The following is an 18,875-nucleotide window of genomic DNA, read 5'->3' on the forward strand; positions in this document are numbered from 1 at the left end:
AGGCCTCATTTGGGTTCAAAAACTACTCGAAATATACCCCACAGTCAGAGAAAACCTCTCATATGGTCTTTAATCTTCAGAAGCACATGTAATCCTCTTGTTAGAAAGTAATTCCGTCATAATAGTCCATATGGTGATGATAATAGTTAAACATGGCAGTTTGTTCTTGTTTTAGGTTGCAGAAGCATCATTTGCAGTTTTTTTCCCCGGTTTCTCCTTTGTTTTTTTGCGCATCACTCTCAACAGAGAGTCACTTCTGACAGGATCGGATATCAGAACGCTTCAATGATAACGCGCATGTTATTAATATGAGCTCAAAAACACTGTTAATTCAAATATAGACGTGCAACGAGCTCTCTGGAGAACATGAAACCCCTCGCGCTTTAGACGGGCTAGTAAACCAACAACAGGACGCAGCAGATTTTGTTCTTCTTGGCTTTGTGGCTGAACATCAAAACAATGACAAGGTTTGTTTGAGCTCAGGTCGACCATGGCTTGTTATTATATGTATGTAGTATTACAGTGTAATGTCTCGGCTGTGTTTTAAAACAAAACTTCCTTTCATTCTCCTGCTTCTGCATGTGATGTATCTCTGTAAACCAATAGCGTTCAGCTGCATGTCTTGCTCTGCCTTTGGTACCCTTTGGGCCAGTTGGTACCCTTTGCAAAGGGTGACCAAAAAGTGGTACGGTACAGTTTGCTTTTAGGTACCCTTTAACAGTGGAAATAGCCATAAAAGTGTACCAAACCGTACCACTGAGTGGAAACAGGCTATAAAATGCCTCATGTTTTACTCGCTGGTACAGACATCCAATCTACACGCTGGAATACACACAAGGATCGCCGTGATGCAGCTTCAAAAATTTGTTTCAAACCGGAAGAACAAATTTGCTCAATATACAACAACCAATTTTCACTATTTTTGTGAAATATATGTGTCCTAATAGGGTTTTTAGTAGCGTGGGACACATATGTGACTGTCAACAGCTCAAAAAATGTGTTTTGGTGATTCGTGAGAATTCTTATGCGTCTTATGCGCAAAACTGGAATATCCATCCGATAATGACCAAGAAACATTTCTTTATATTAACAATGTTAAAAATACTTGTGCTGCAAAATATTTTTGTTAAAAACATAATATACTACAAATTAAAATATATTAAATAAATGATGTTGGTTACATTTTTTTTATTAACCAAACATTTTTTGCTTCCACATAAATAATTAACAATTAATTAATAATTTTTACATTGATAATGAGAAACACTATTGTGAATTTTAATTGAGCAGCAATAATAAAGAATCGAATGTTAGCACTAAATGAGCATTTTAAAATGATCACTCATATGTGAATACTGTATATTTATAATGTGTTTTTTATTATTTACTATGCAAATTTGTATTGTATAGGGTTTTTCCTGGTTTTATACAAAAGTAAAGGAGCGTTACTAGGAAATCTCAGTCCATTGTGAACATCTACCCACTGGCACTAGTTATACTCTCTCTGCTATCGTAACGGCTTCTATTCGTCTAGGAAAAATTTCCACTAGATGTTGCATCATGTCTGTAAAGATTCAGTTCCACTCAGAGCATCACCAAGGTCAGGAACTGATGTTAGAGGATGAGTTTTCCCTCGCAGCTGCCATTTCAGTTCATACAGGAGGTGTTCATCTGAGGTTACATCTAGGTTCTGTGTAGGTCACTTCTTCCACAGCAGATACAGTAAAACATTTCTGGTAGCACTTTACATTGAGGTTGCATTTGTTAACATTAGTTTGCTACAATAACAACAAACAAAGCTTTATGCCTAATCTTTAACACACTAAATGCTAAAGATTTTAGTGTTAATTTTAGCATTTTCTGTTGGCTTATTTTAATCAAATGCTGTGTATTTTAAAGTTATAATCTAAGTTTTATTTGAACTGAGCTTATATGAGCTGTTATTAAAACTAACGTTGACAAAATATATTAGATCTGTGTTGTACTATTGTGCAGCGTAGTTAATAAAAATACATTTTACATTGAACTAAATAAAATATGTATTAAAAACAAATGTTTAAGGAAATTTATATTCTAATTAGGCTAATATCTTAAATAAAAATAACCGAAACAGTTATCAAAAATTGTATTTATATATATATATTTTTTACAATTTCAGTAACAGTACACACAAATAATACCTAATCAAAAAAGTATATGATATAAAAAATATGTTTAATATTAATTAAATGTATTGATCATTGCTTTTATGCAGTAGGACTATTGTAGAGTTTTAAACTATTTCTAAATAGTCCTTTTCATAGTCAGCAGGGCGACAATGTCATGCTAGAATGACCATACTTCATACTTCGGATGGTTGTAATGGGCATTTTGTGCCTTTATATGCTTGCACTTGTGCATTTTAGCAGCATTTAAAGCTGAAATATCCAAACCTGCTTATTGAAAAGTTAAAATTAAGAGTAGTTCATGTATAATCATGTCTGTGTCCCAATTCAGAGGTTGTGAAGCATGCAAAGGTCAGATCGGATGCTATTAATGAGAAGATTGCTCTTGTCGCTTAGCAACTGCCACAGCTGCCATTGATGAGCAGCAATAATGTTTGTAACAGGTTTTTTAGTTTTACAGTCCAAAAACATCTCTAAAAATTTTCATCATGGTCGATTTACAGCTTTATCAGCAACTTGCATTTTGGCATGTTGATGTAGTCAAGACGATCTGCTGAATTTCTTGAAGACCCTTTAAAGGTTGCTGCTGCCAGACAGTCTAGTCTGAGTTTTTTTTTTTTTTTTTCACAGATTACCTTGCGCAGGTTGGTGCAAAAATTCACAGTCCTCCACTGTCACCACATCATAGTCTAACTTTGAGATGTGTATAAACTGGAGGTTTGCATCATCATAGATTTCTGAGACACTGTCATTCAGTATGAACCAAAATCTCCAATGAATGTTTCTAGCACCACAAAGAATCAAGGCAGCACTAAAAGCAAAATGGGGTCTAACCCAGTACTAGCATAATATAGATCATAATACAGATTTTTTTTTTTTAAATTGTGATTTATACATTACCTGAACGCTGAATAAATAAGTTTTCCATTAATACCGTATATACTGTTTTATAGGACTATATTTGGATACAACTTTTTGGAAATCTGGAATCTGAGTTTATCAAAATAACCTCAAAATATTAAAATAGTGAGAAAAACACCTTTAAAGTTGTCCAAATGAAGTGCTTAGCAGTGAGCGTTACAAAATTTTTTCAAAATAAATAAAAAATTGGTAAACAAAAGTTGTGATTTACTGTATTTATGGTAATAAAATTACATTATGTATTTATGAAACATCATCTTGACTACTCTAATGATTTTTGGTAATATATATAATATGTATATAATATATTTTCGTTATGATGTTTAACAGAGCCAGGAAATTTTCACAGTACACTGAAAAAAGTGTTGCATGCAGAACTGTTGCAAACAATTTGTTTGTGTTGAATTTAAACAAACAAATTAAGTTTAGTAATGTTCAACTTAATTTGTTTGTTTAAATTCAGCCTAAATAAATTGTTTACAACCTCTTAACGTAAAGAAATTGAGTAAATCCATGGAATCATCTTCGAATAATTTTTTTCAGTGTATGTCTGATAATGTTTTTTTCTTCTGGAAAAAGTCTTATTTGTTTTATTTTGGCTACAATAAAAGCAGTTTTTGATTTTTTAAACATCATTTTAAGGTCAAGATTATTAGGCCCTTTAAGCTATATTTTTTTTCAATAATCTACAGAACAAAGCATCATTATACAAGAACTTGCCTAGTTACCCCTTACCTACCTAGTTAACCTAATTTACCTAGTTAAGCCTTTAAATGTGACTTTAAGTTGTATAGAAATGTCTTGAAAAATATCTAGTAAAATATTATTTACTTTCATCATGGCAAAGATAAAACAATTCAGTTATTAGAGATGAGTTATCAAAACTATTATGTTTAGAAATGTGTGAAAAAAAAATCTGCTCTCCATTAAACAGAAATTGGGGAAAAAATAAACAAGTGGTCTATTAGTTCAGGGGGGCCAATAATTCTGACTTCAACCCCCTTTGATTTTTTTTTCTTTTTTAAATATTTCCCAAATGATGTTTAACAGAGCAAGGAAATTTTCACACTATGTCTGATAATATTTTTTCTTGTGGAGAAAGGATGTTTTTGCCCCTTTGACTTCTCTTGTAACCTCGTCTGATGGTGCATAAATACACAGCCTTTGTTTTCATTTACTCCATGTAGTTCTGAGAGCTGAGATGCATATTTTGATGTTCTCAGACGCATCGAGGTAAATGCATAAAGGTCACTCTCACACACTCAGACACACATACACACACACTTTAATTTACTGGTATGCTCCATATAAAATTCAGTAGCTATAGCTTTTTTTTTTTTTTTTTTTTTTTTTTTTGCACAGGCTTATCAAAAGGGTTAATGGTGGCAACTGATGATCAACAATAAAAATTACAAATTTGACCTATTTCAACGGGGAAAATTACCAACAATTAAAAATCCATGATTATATGGTGTCATGGTTTTGAAAAAAAAAGAGGTTATAATGGAAGTCAATGGGGCAAAACCAGTCAGCAACAGTAAATTAAGGAGAATAAATGAAAATCAATCAGAAACAATGCATCAAAGGCAATGTTGCTTCACACGTCTTGACATTGATAAAAGGTTAAAAAAAATCCAGTCCACAATTACTTTTCATATTGAAAATACTTCATTTTATATGTCATCGCTTCTGAATTTGTCAATTAAAGAGTTAAAATCCTGTAATTTTCTAAGCAATTTAATAGTTTTGATCAGGACTGAGGTTGATTGACAGATTTATGCAAAAGAAGAAAAAAATTAATCGGATGCATTTTTACAGCAGTTTAATTCAGTGGATGTTTTCATCCCTAACATAACAAAAGGGTAGTAAATTTGCCAGAGTGTATCGTTGAGTTATAAAATATCTCAAAATAAGATTTGTCTCCAAAAATCATTCCGCTAGCTAAAATGGAGAATAACTTATGACCAAATTAAGACTCAAAATCATCCCAAAGTGGATGAAAACATCCCCAACAGTACATGTGTTAAAAGTGTAATCCAACATTTTATTTAAAAAATAATAATCCTGACATCAGTGATGTGCAGTGTAATTTCTCATATCCTAGAAGGTTAAGACTGCATTAAACAGCTGTATTTCAAGATGCCTTCAAAATTGTACAGCCTTTGTTTCAAAATCAAATTAAATCTGTAAATCTAGCCATTGACGGATGCAGCCTCTGTATTGGAACACAGATTATATATTTGAGATGTCTACAGAAATGTTAACTTTGTGTTTGAATGCAGGTATTACCCCAGTGGAGATGCTTTTGCCTCTGGATCTGATGATGCCACGGTAAGTCCATCTACATTGCAACACAGCAGATTATTTCAAAATTACAGTCAATGATTAAAAAGGATTACCAGAAGAGTCACAATCAATAATGCGAACGGTGTTGTCTTGTGTCCACTGATTAATAATCCTGAAATGAATGACTTGGTAATTAGTCTTAATTGATCTTTTGATCACTTGATGATCTTGTAATACTGTTAAAAAGATTGAGAGACATTCAGTTGACTGACTGTGTGAGAGAGCATTAGCATATGTAAGTGTATTTAGTTTAGCTGTTGTTATATGCTTGGTCAAGGTCCAGGCAACGTGTCTACAAATCAAATCATGTAACCTGTTAGTCATGATCCAAATGATCAATGAGGCATTGTGAGTCAGTCTCATGTGAACTGTGAACTTTCATGTCGTTTCAGTGCCGTCTGTATGATCTGCGAGCTGACCGTGAAGTGGCCATCTACTCCAAAGATAGCATTATATTCGGTGCTTCCAGTGTGGACTTTTCCCTCAGTGGTAAGAAAACAGGATTTAAAGGGATAGTTCCCTCAAAAATGAAATTTGACTATTTATTTACTCAGCCTCAAGTGGTTCCAAATCAGTATTATTATTTTTTATATATATTTTGTTGAACACACACACACAAAAAGATTTTGAAGAAAGCTAAACCATGACACTAATATTAGGAAAATAAATACTATTGAAGGCAAAGCAAGGCAGGTTTATTTATATTCATAATTCAAAGTGCTTTACATAAACAGGAACAAAAGAAGCAAGTACAAGAAAAATAAAATCAAATAATAAAAAAATGAAAGAGGAGAGAAAAACATAATAGTGCAATCTGTCGGACGTAGCACAGTGCTCATTCAGTAAAGGCACAGCTAAACAGATGTGTTTTCAGTCTTGATTTGAATATGCCTAAATGTTGGAGCACATCTGATCATTTCTGCATTCCAGCAGCGAGGTGCGTAGTATGAAAGCTGATTTACCCTGCTTTGACTGAACTCTTTGAATTTCTAGTTTATTTCATCCTAGAGATCTGAGTGATCTGTTAGGTTTGTATTCAGTGAGCATATCTGTAATGTATTGAGGTCCTAGGCCATTTAGTAATTTATAGACAAGTAATAATAATACTTTAAACTCTATTCTGAATGTAACTGGGAGCCAGTTTAAAGACCTGAGGACCGATGTGATGTGCTCTGATTTCCTGGTTCTGGTCAGAATCCTGGCAGCAGCGTTCTGGATGAGCTGTAATTGTCTGACTATCTTTTTGGGAAGGCCAGTGAGGAGGTTGTTACAGTAATCCACCCTGCTGCTTATAAAAGCATGAACAAGTATCTCTTCACTGGAAACAAAGCATCTGATTCTTGCAATGTATTTGAGATGAAGTCAATGGTTACCGGTTTCCGGCTTTTTTTAGAAGTAAGAAACTCAAACAGATTTGGAACAAGTGATGTTTGAGTAAATTATGAGAGAATTTTCAGTTTTTGGGTAAACTCCTAAATTTAGCGTGGTTTTTTACCAAAACAAAGTAGTAAAATAAAATGAATAATCTTTTAAAAATTATTAAGTAGACTGACAGGCAATCCTAAGCATTTTGAGTTATTTTATTATCAGTGAGATACTTGAATTAGTTCCTATCCCCTAGTTTTATTTTGATTTTATTATAAGCTTTAGAGGGGTGTCACGGTGTCACAGTGAGTAGCACGATCACTTCACAGCAAGAAGGTCGCTGGTTTGAGCCTCGGCTGGGTCAGTTGACGTTTCTGTGTGGAGTTTGCTTGTTCTCCCCGTGTTCGCGTGGGTTTCCTCCGGGTGCTCTGGTTTCCCCCACAAGTCCAAAGACATGCGGTACAGGTGAATTGGGTTGGCTAAATTGGCCGTAGTGTATGAGTCTGAATGAGTGTGTATGGATGTTTCCCAGTAATGGGTTGCAGCTGGAAGGGCATCCATAGCATAGAACATATGCTGTATAAGTTGGTTTATTCTGCTGTGGTGACCCCAGATTAATAAAGGGACTAATCCGAAAAGAAAATGAATGAATGAATGAATGAATGAATAAGCTTTAGAGTTTAACATTTATGATTATATGTAGTTTTTTTTCTGCCAACTACTGATGACATTTCTTTCAAATCGAAAATGTCATTTTTATTACAAATGTAATAAAAAATATATAAAGTATGCAAAAAATATAAAATATAAACATTTATAAAGGTGAAAATTAAGTTTATATTTACTTTTTGACAATCACAACAAATAAAAACTAGATGATAGTGTTTTAATTTAAGATTCAGAAGACATATTATCTGACCTTTATAGAATAATATTACATACTTGCAGACGTTAATATTAGGTTAGATTAAGGTCGCCAGTGCCTAAGGACAATGTTAATTTGATGTTCAATAATGAAGTAAAATGACATTAATATTTGGTTGATTTTAGGTTGTGTTGGAAAGTGACCAAAATCCAACATCATATTGATGTCAAATGCTGACATTTAATTGTCAAGTATGGCAAAACTAAATCCAATGTCTGATAGACAGCTTATTGATAATGTTCACACAACTTTAAGCTGTAACAAGACATTGACATTTGGTTGATTTTAGTTTGTGTTGGAAAGTAACCAGAATGCAATATCTGTCCGATGTTGGACATTAACGTCGGTCTGACGTTGTGTTCTGATGTCAATTACATTTTCATTTCCTAACAAAATGCCGCATCCTGCAATGATGGAGTACAGCGTCAATCAGACATCATGTTGACCTCTTGTGCCTGCTGGGTAGATTAACTTGATGAAAATGAAAAATATTTCCTAGCTAACTTTTGTTATATGTATTGTTTTACTTCAGTTAACATTTGTATTATTTCAAGATACACATTTTATATTTCGATATATATATATAAAACCGTCACATATCTGTTTGAGTTTTTTTTTGCCATTGAAAACATAAGAAGGTATTTTCAAAAATGTTTGAATTCGGTTTTCATTGATTACCATATAATTTTTTATTCTACTTTAGAAGTCAATGGTTGTCAATTTCCAAAGTACTTCAGAATATCCAAGTGTTCAACAGAGGAAAGAAACACGTAATGGTTTGAAATCACTTGAAGAAGTGTAAATAGTGAGTAAATTGTCATTTTTGGGGTAAACTGTCCCTTTAATATTAAGAATACTGACACATGACATACCAAAATGTAATAATTATTAACATCTTTTAAAAACCAGTTGCTAATGACCTGATACAATAAAATGATTCTTTACCCAAAAAAATATCATAATTTGCTCATCTCCCTGCAAGAAGATTAAAGGCCCTCTGTTTTTGCTTCCATTGCGACTCATGAATTGTTTTAGATCTTGATGACTTGAATTGTGTAGACAAAGCAACTGAAACATTCCTCAGAATATCTGCAATCCCCAGAAGGTCATGAAAGATACTTTAGATGCTCAGCTATCCCTTTTATGTGTATCTCTTCATGTTTGATATCATTGATGCCAATCGTGATATGGCATGTTTATAAGTCATACTGCAGTGCATGAGATTCTTATATGAAAACTGTTCACCATATTCTGTAATAAGGAAGTTTTATGATTTAGGACTTCCAAATAATTTGTCTATATTAAAGAAATGACTATAGGAAATGCAAAAGTATCAGCAAATGGTAAAACTACTTGCTCTAAAGTACAGTCTTCATGACAGTACATAATAATAAAAATATTATTGAGTTAGAATTAGAAAACACCAGTTTGCAATATATAACACAGTGTTTGTTGCAGCCAAAAATGAGTGGAAGTAAAGTCTAGAGCTAATAACATTACATGAAATAATAAAATGGTTTGCATAATCTATGCATCATAGGGCCTATTTAATTCTAATGTTAATAGTTTGTACTTTTAAGGTTTAAAATTACATCTCATTGAAAAAAAAACTATTCTGTCATTAGTTTAAAACAGCATAAGTGTAAATAAATAATAACAAAAATCTGACTATTCCTTGAACTGGCCATTGATCTTTAATTTGCCCTAATATCGTTCCTAAATGTGCTGTCTGTTAAATTTGTGGTGAAAAATGTCTGTGGTGAACTTTACTGTTAAACGTATATGTATCCTAAAATATATATTGTTTAAAATTAAAGTAAACTGACATATTTGATTAATTTATAGTATTACTCAACAGTGTTTTAAAGTATGAATACGCGTCCTACCTTTTGTTACATAGACAAAAACCCAACCATAAGCGTATTTTAATGAGAAAGTCCAAAGCTCATAACAAACAACTTTTCCCAGGGGAAGAGAAACATAATACTATGTAGAAGGTGCTTCATCATGGTGACATACATAAAAAATAATGCTTTAACCCTCTCAGGCTGAAATTAAGTTTTAGAAACAGTAAAAATCTGATATTTGGGGAAAATTATCATATGGGGTAGTTCAAAAGAATCCTGACTTTTTTTTTAGAGAGACCTTCACATGCAAGACGTTCTGGGATGTTGCAGATTTGCAACCTTGGCCCAGTGTGGTAATTAGACACTGACGACTGAATATGATATGAAAAATAACTTTTTATATACAACTTTTTAAACAATGTAACAAATTGCTTTTCTGTGGCAGAAAAACAACAAAAACAATATGGGATCCAAATCCAATATCTCAAATCCTCATTGAATAGCTCATGTTTCCAAGTCACTTTGCAATACTCCAAGAAACAGTTTTTGTCTTTTGTGTCATCTGGTGAGCAAGTGGGGAAACTGTTTGTTGCTAATGGACAACCAAGTCCTGCAGTGGTACTTCTGAGTAAAATATGAATCTGGAGTAATAAGGTAGTTATTTTTTAACTGTTGCAAATCTGCAACGCCTGCCTTGAGAGGGATAAACATTATTTATCAACATTAGATGTAACATAAAACTATAATGTACATCGCTGTTGAGAACAAAACTAAAAATGACCATAGTAATGTCAACAATAAGGCATAAAATGTGGAGTGTCATGCAGGAAATACTGGGAAGGTCAATTTGCGGTTAATAACCAAATACACTACCTGACAAAAGGCTTGTCGTCGATTCCTTTTGTAAGAGCAACAAATAATAACTTGACTTCTAGTTGATAATTTGGAAAAGTGGCAAAGATTTTTCTGATGAATCATCTGTTGAACTGTATTCCAATCATCACACATACTGCAGAACACCTATTAGAACCCACATGAACCCAAGATTCTCACAGAAATCAGTCAAGTTTGGTGAAGGAAAAAATCATGGTTTGGGGTTACATTCAGTACCGGGGTTCATTACAAACAACAGGAGAGGGCAAATTCTTCAGCAGAATAGCGCTCCTTCTCATACTTCAGCCTTCACATCAAATTTCATGAAAGCCAAGAAGGTCAATGTGCTCCAGGATTGGCCAGCCCAGTCACCAAACATGAACATTATTCAGCATGTTTTGGGTAAAAGGAAGGAGAAAGCATTGAAGATGAGTCCAAATTATCTGGATGAACTCTGGGAGTCCTGCAAGAAGGCTTTCTTTGCCATTTCAGATGACTTTTGCACATTGCAGCAATGCATAGATGCAGTCCTCCAAGCTCATGGGAGTCATACAATTATTTTTCCTCTGCACCACCATGACTTTATATTCTATACTGCACATTATTTCTGTTAAGTAACAAGACTTTTGTCTTAGCAAAGTCAGACCTTACTGTTCTAATTAAATAATTAAAAATCAAGGCATGATCATATGTCATATGTCATATATATTTTATGTTGGTAAAATAAGTGTAATCTAGAAGCCTTTGCCTTTTATATAGGCCACTTCTGATACCAAATGGTCAACTAGAAGACAAGTTATTATTTGTTGTTCCAAAACTTTAGATAGGAGTCAAGACAGATGTCAGCTAGTGTATATATTAAGGAAACTTCCTGTTAACCAGGTTACAGGTTTTTACTATCATTTTTAAAATAATTTTACTATAAGTAATTTTTTTACAGTGAGCATTGTCTCTAGGTTTTAAACACCATGCAGCCTGCCTCTGTCCTGCGTTTTTAATAGACAGGCCATATGGTTAATGCTGACAGATATTAACTGTCATTAAACCCAGCATTTCTAAAGAATGTTGCTCAACAGAGTCAAATGACAGAACAGGCACCAACCTAGCATGTGTCTTCGCATGTGTTTCATTAGTTAGTAACCTATGACATACTACTGTAGACCTTATGTTTTAGTAAGCTGTATTCAGCTAAGTTCAAATGAACCAACATTAATTTAGTTTCTACCTATGTTGGGGGCAGGGTTGTTTAAAGGAGTGGTTAAGCCTATCCTAGCAAGCATTTTTGTTTTTTAAAGATGCAAACAAACAAAGACATTTTTTGTCTAATAATCTAATAGACGTCTATGAATAGGCCAAAACTAAACTAGTCATCAAACAAATAGAAATGAATGACTACACATATACAGTTTGTCTAATCTTTCTATTTGACGACTTTAGTTTTGGGCTATTCTTAGATCTCTATTAGATTTTTACTAATAGCTCAAGTTTAGGCTTGTTTTAAGCCAAGCTGTCTACCTTTAGATCTCTTTTAGACGTCTATTAGACACAAAATTGTTTGCTGGGGATCTTAATCTTTTTTTTTTAAATGCCAAACACATCATAATGTAAGAATATGTATTATGTTGTTATGTTTGCATTTTAAAAGATTAAGATTATATTTTTTTTACTCAACACATAATTTATATAATTAAGGCACTGACGTATTTATAGATTTAAAAAAAGGAACATCAACATGACAATTATGTCATCGTTTACTCACACACACTTGTTCCATACAAGTGTGATGGACTCTGTTGCCATGAGACTCAAAAAGAGAAGTTTAGCAGATTGTTTTTTTTTTTTTTTTTTTGGAAATAAAGGGGCTCAAAAATGACAAAATATCCAAAAATTTACATTTTCTAAATCTGAACCCGTCTTATTAGTTCAAACATCTAAATATAATTAATGTGCATGTTAAATTTGGTGTTAACTATTTTATTGTAAATTAAAGAGCTTTTACCTGTAATATGAACTGTGTTTTACTGTAGGACAGTTATTGTAAAGATAGATTGTGAAAATTATTGTGTATTCTACAGTAAAGAAATGCAATAATGTAAATACATAATGCAGCATTAATACAGTATTTTAAAAATGTATTTAATATTAAAGGGCACCTATGATGAAAATCATCTTTTGTAAGCTGTTTGGAGAGAACTGTGTGTAGGTGTAGTGTGTCCACAGTAATATTGGGGTGATAAAAACACGAGTTTCTTTGTTAAAATTTCCTGACGTTAAAATAGAATCTAAATCTTTCCCATTTTAAGGCCCACAGCAACATGATGTTGGAGTGCAGTTTCCCTGCCCACTGAATTGACGTGTATTTGCATGTCTTCATAGTAACGCATATAATCATATCAACAAGACAGGAAGTGCACAAAGCAACTGGGATCAAAAGATCTGTTTAGCTTGCTGTGATCATCAGTCATCATCAAATGTAATCAAGAATGAGTTTTACAAGTTAACGTTTTTAAAACAGTGCATGTTTGTAATGAATTACAGTGATTTTACCGTCTTTATCATCGCAGCCGCATGTCAGTACAATTATAAAAGACGATTTAATCCTGGTTTGTGGAAGTTAAATCAGGTTTATTCAGTACATTAACATAATGAATATCCATACAGCAGTGGATATTAACATATATCCTGTCACATGCAAAAACTGCTCGCTGTGCATGTGTGTGTATGCTGTATGTGAACTTTGTAATGGTGTGAGTGTGACTCTTTGAACGGCTTGAATTGACAACAAATGCATCAAATAATCATTGGTAAAGTTCTTACTGTAGTATTTCTCACAAATGTTACATGAGATCTACTTCCTTCATGTCTGTCACTGTGCTGTTTATCTGACGCAGCCAGGGCGGAGATTGAGGCACACTCTTACAGGCATGTGGGAACGGTGGGCAGGGGGGACTAGCATTAAAGGCACAGGCAACAAAAACAGCTACATTGTGTTCAGAGCAGAAAATTCAATATTAAAGCTATAATGAATAATCTGATGGGTGTTTTGAGCTGAAACTTTACAGACACATTTTGGAGACAAAAAAGACTTATTTTAAATCTTGAAAAAGGATAAAAGGATTATTTAAATCTTTAAATAGGTGACCTTTAATATTTTATATATATATATATATATATATATATATATATATATATATATATATATATATATATATATATATATATATATATATATATACAGCATTTTTCAGGTCGTAGATTTTACAGGAAATTGTTAAAAGTATAGCAAAATTATGATTTTTACCTTCAAATATTTATAAAATCATATAATTGCTGGTTCATTGCGCTGTGGCGACCCATGACAAAGTAGGGACTAAGCTGAGGGCAAGTTAGTGAGTGAATCTTTTATTGAATTTGAATCTTGAGTTTTAAAATTTTTAGATATTTGCAAGGGCAAACATAACAAAGAAGTGAGAGAACATTTCACCTGTTTGCTCATATTTAAATATTCTTTATACTGAGCAATATTATAAGTTCACAGTTGAATACAAAGAATACAATTAAAGACAGAAACAAACACTGATACTGTCTTAATGGTATATTTTACCCAAAAATGAAAATTACCTCATCATTTACTCACACTCAAGTGGTTCTATGGAAGTCAAGTGCTGTTTTTCTTTTACCATTCTTCTGTTTCCTTACAGAAGAAAGAAACTCAAACTGGTTTGAAACAAGTGAGGGATGCGTAACTGATGACAGAACATTCATTTTTGAAAGAACTATCCTTATTACATGGGTGAAAAACAACACAATTACACAATTACAGTACCTTGAATCAGCACTGAATGTTGTTATTGTATATGGTTGGTGTGTTTTTTCCTTTTGACTCATTACTGAAAAAAAAGTCAAAAATTAAAAATCACACACCTTTAAAAAGGTGGAGGACACTAATCCACTCTATTGTCCTCCAATAATCTGCTTTAAGACTAAATTGAGCTTGTTTCCTAGTTGGGAAATTTTGGGGAAGCACTGTTAGCTTAGCATAGATCATTGAATAGGATTAGGCTAGTTTTAGCATCTCGTTCAAAAAGCATCTCATTGGATTCTCTCATTAATATGTATCTGTGGTTACACCATGTATCTACTAAGACAGACAGAAAAATGTATATTTTTGGTTAAAAAGGAAATGAAAAGTAAAACATTTCAGGTCAATATGACTATGAACTTTCTCCCCATGTCCGTGTGGGTTTCCTTCTGGTTCTCCGGTTTCCCCCACAGTCCAAAGACATGCGCTCTAAGTGAATTGAATAAACTAAATTGGCCGTAGTATATGTGTAGTGTAAATGTAGGAGCATATGGGTGTTTCTTAGTACAGGGTTGCAGCTGTAAGGGTATCCACTGTGTAAAATACATGCTGGCTAAGTTCCGGTGTACGAAAGCAGGCATATCACTATTACACAGCGCTGTTACCTAGATGAGGACTATTTGCAAGTGCTGTGTAATATCCTTACGCCCTAATTATATCACCGAAATGCGAATAGTTCTTACAATATCGAACTAAAAAACAGAAACTTTTAAAATTTTCTGTTGGTCATACATGAGTTATAGAAGGGTTGAGCTTTACATAGGAAAACGATCAAAATTCTCTTTTTGAAATATTTGAGATAGATGCTAATGGTCTAATTCGATTCAATGATTTATGCTAAGCTAAGCTAAGCTACAAGCATACCTGCCAACATTTGTCCCAAAAAATCCAGGAGACCAGGGGGGTTATGTTTGGGGGTAAGGTGTCTGAATAACACTGTTGACAACCGGGTATTGAAATTACGGGAGTTTTCTTGGAGAAATAACAAAATGGGAGGGTGGCGGAAGATAAGTCTGAAATATCGGGAAAAACGAGAGTGTTGGCAGGTAAGGCTACAAGTGCTCTTGCCAGATCAGGAGATTGGTTGAATGGATTCATAAAAATAGTGTTCCAAATAAAATGACACAATCTATTCTTTTGTATTTTCCACAGGCCGATTGCTGTTCGCTGGATATAATGATTACAACATTAACGTCTGGGATGTCCTGAAAGGTACCAGAGTGGCAATTCTCTTTGGTCATGAAAATCGGGTCAGCACTGTCAGAGTGTCTCCTGACGGCACCGCGTTCTGCTCGGGTTCATGGGATAACACTTTACGGGTGAGGGTCCACTTTGAGTCAAAGTCAACTCAATCTCACAGTAATTAGTAACTTTTTTTAAATTCGCATTAGTACATTTGTAGTACATTTTAGTACAATTTGCTCATCCCCCAATCAGAGTTAGGGTTAAGCCATGGTCACACTACATTTTGAGCTTACAAAATTCTGTTGCACAGTGCTGTGAAAATCAGGGATTAAACAAGATGATTAGAGATTAAAGCTGCGGTCACACTGGGCTTTTCGATTGATGCACAAGCAAATGCGTCAGACCGGAAATGCAGTCAAGTTTCGCAACCTGCGAAATCGCATCACTTGACTGCGTGAGAACAATCGAGGATCAAAACATCTCTAGACAGAAATTTAAAACATGGAGCAATCACTCGCTTTTAAAATGTTTAATTCCGCCCCTTTTCGCAGTGCCGCACGAATATCGCATGGTAAAATAATTGATCCTAATGCAATTGATTTCACTAGCAAACAGTTAACAGTTTTTTTTAACAGAAAACTGTTGAACAGAGCATCTATTGCATGAGAATGAGAGATAATCGATCTACTTTCACTTTCGCTCTTGGATAGGGAAACCTTTACGCACAGACATCAATTAGTTTATAATTAATTAATTTAGTTTGTTAAGCGCAAATATTTGTTTCAAAATTATTTCAAAATTCAGTTCTAATTTCCAGCAAACGAATAAAATGAAAAATAATAACGAAGTGTGTTCAAAAACCTGAGTTATATCTTAAAACACATGCAGTGCCCCATATGGTCTAAAACCTGACAGGTGGGCAAATCTAAGCTTGTTTTTAATAAAACAAATATAAATATGGATATAATAAATAATACTGCTAATAATAATAACATTATACAAAAGTAAATTGTTATGAATGAACTGAAAAAGCCTCCCGAGATGAAGAAGACATTAAAAAAGCAGTGATTTTTATTTTTATTTTTTATGTAGGCAAGAAAATAATATGTTTTGTAATATTTTAACCCTTTATATGTATATCCTATATCTATTCTTATTATATCCTATATATATCCTTAATATTTAAGTTTTTTCATATGTAAAGATATTTGGCTATTGCTCTCTTGTGCATATTAAGCAGTGTGTAAGCGAGCCGCAACTCTGCGCCGGAGTTTAGACCGGGTTTGTTTTGGTCTAATAAAAAAATATATTATAGTTTTTCAAAATAGCAACGCACCAGCGGTCCGCCTCAGAACGCCTTCCTTTTTAGACCAGAACGCCTATGGGCGCACATATGAGCGCTAATGCATTTGCTATTTAAACAGCGTAGCGCAACGCCTCAAAACGACTCTTGCGCCAAGCTGAAACTAGCAAAAGACTATTGCGCCACATTGCGCCAAGTGTATGATAGGGCCCATAGTGTTAAGGGTGACGTATGGGACAAACCTCCATTTAAAAAAACATTTTCATATGTGAATAAACTTTATTAATTAGTCATTTCTGACAATTCGTTAAAGAGTAAGTTTTGTTTCTTGGTGAGATTTGGGTTGAAGTGATTTACGTTAGATATAGCAAAACATTTCTTTCTTCTTTACTGGCATTAGGGACTATTTATAAATAACAATAAAGGGACTGGCTGCGGTTGGTAGGTGTTTTACACCATCACGTCTGTCTGTCCGTTGAGAGCAGGGGAATTACGCAACATAGGTCATAGATTCCCCATTCTTGTTTTTCTTTCTAAAGTTCATAATAGTAATGAAAAGAAATTACTCTGTTCCTCTTTTGTAAATTATGCCCACATATTGGTTTATATTTGGATTTAACAATTGTCTCATTTCTTTGTTGCAGATCTGGGCTTGAGGAGTCATCCTGGAGGAGATACTTTCACTTCTCAGTATCAAAGCACACAGGGCGACTGTAGGGAATCTTATCTAGAGATACAGCCTTTTTTTAAATATCTTAGCACAATTAAATGTCCCTTTCTTGGCTTCTCACCAAAATATAAACACTGCTACTAATTATAATATAAAGAAAACTATTTAGAACAAGACAGTTTTTTAATTAAACACCTTTTTAGATATTTTTATCAGAGTTTAAAGACATGTATTTAGAAAAGTAAATGTTAGCATTATTATATCATAACTACATCATCATGAAGTTTTGCTTGCACTAGAATGATGAAAATATAGAAAAGTATTTTGTGTGTTTTTCATGTCAGTGATGATAGTTTACCAAAATCAACAATTGATCACAATAATCTGATCGCTTAGTTTGTCCACATCAGTATTGTTAACATTTTCCTGATGAAATACACTTGTTTACCATTGCTTGTTGTCTATACTGTAGTTGTTGAGTGTTACCATTGTATTCAATAAATCGAATGCACTTTCATGTTTTTTCTTTGTGCTTTTTAAGGTACCACTGTAATTGTGAGTGTGAAAGGTGAGTGTTAATGGGTAAAAATAAATACATAAGTTTACATTAATGAGAAAGGAAATCCACAGAATCGATGAGGACTGGCTGGGATATTTAGGAATCCATTTTGATTTATAAATAGAGGAGTAGATAATATTTATGTTCACAAATTTGACTGTAATACTAACAGCTGAAATGGGAAATCAGTCTCAATCATTTATTCATCCATTCATTTTCCTTTAGCTTAGTCCCTTTATTCATCAGGGGTTGCCACAGCAGAATGAACCAACATCTTATAAAGCATATGTTTTACACAGCGGATGCCTTTCCTATCTATCTATCTATCTATCTATCTATCTATCTATCTATCTATCTATCTATCTATCTATCTATCTATCTATCTATCTATCTGTCTGTCTGTCTGTCTGTCTGTCTGTCTGTCTGTCTGTCTGTCTGTCTGTCTGTCTGTCTGTCTGTCTGTCTAATAAAAATGATGATAGTAATAACTTAACAAAACGATGAAATATTAGTAAAAATAATATGACAAGGGAAAGAAGAGGAAAATAAATAAAATAAAATAAACAACTACAGAGGAAAGACTTGTGCATCAGTGATACTACCAAAATAATAATAGTAATATTCAAAATATCTGTCACTTCTCTTGTTTTTAACCAATCTAAGATTTTTAATTAGGACTGCTTTTATCTCAATTAAGAAATGGAAAGGAAGACTGCATTTTGTTTCCCAAACAAAATATATTGAAAAGTGAATAATATAATTCTCTGACATATGAGTGTTACATTATATAGGAACAAATTAATATATCTTGTAGTTAAAAAAGGACTGGAAGTATTACCTGATTACGTACAGTA

At 33.4% G+C, this 18,875-nt stretch overlaps 1 protein-coding gene across 1 annotated transcript in view; it reads left to right on the forward strand.

Annotated features, from left to right (window-relative positions):
• The window catches only part of gnb5b (guanine nucleotide binding protein (G protein), beta 5b), a 35,672-nt gene extending 17,693 nt beyond the window's left edge, over positions 1-17,979 (forward strand). Inside the window, 4 exon segments of the mRNA NM_200746.1 lie at positions 5,369-5,417; positions 5,825-5,921; positions 15,457-15,623; positions 17,437-17,979. Of these exon segments, the coding sequence (NP_957040.1) occupies positions 5,369-5,417; positions 5,825-5,921; positions 15,457-15,623; positions 17,437-17,448 (325 nt within the window). The 3' untranslated portion in view covers positions 17,449-17,979.
• The last annotated feature ends 896 nt before the right edge of the window (positions 17,980-18,875 follow it).

Source organism: Danio rerio, chromosome 18 (assembly GCF_049306965.1).
Source record: "Danio rerio strain Tuebingen ecotype United States chromosome 18, GRCz12tu, whole genome shotgun sequence".
In the NCBI taxonomy this organism is placed as follows: Eukaryota; Metazoa; Chordata; class Actinopteri; order Cypriniformes; family Danionidae; genus Danio; species Danio rerio.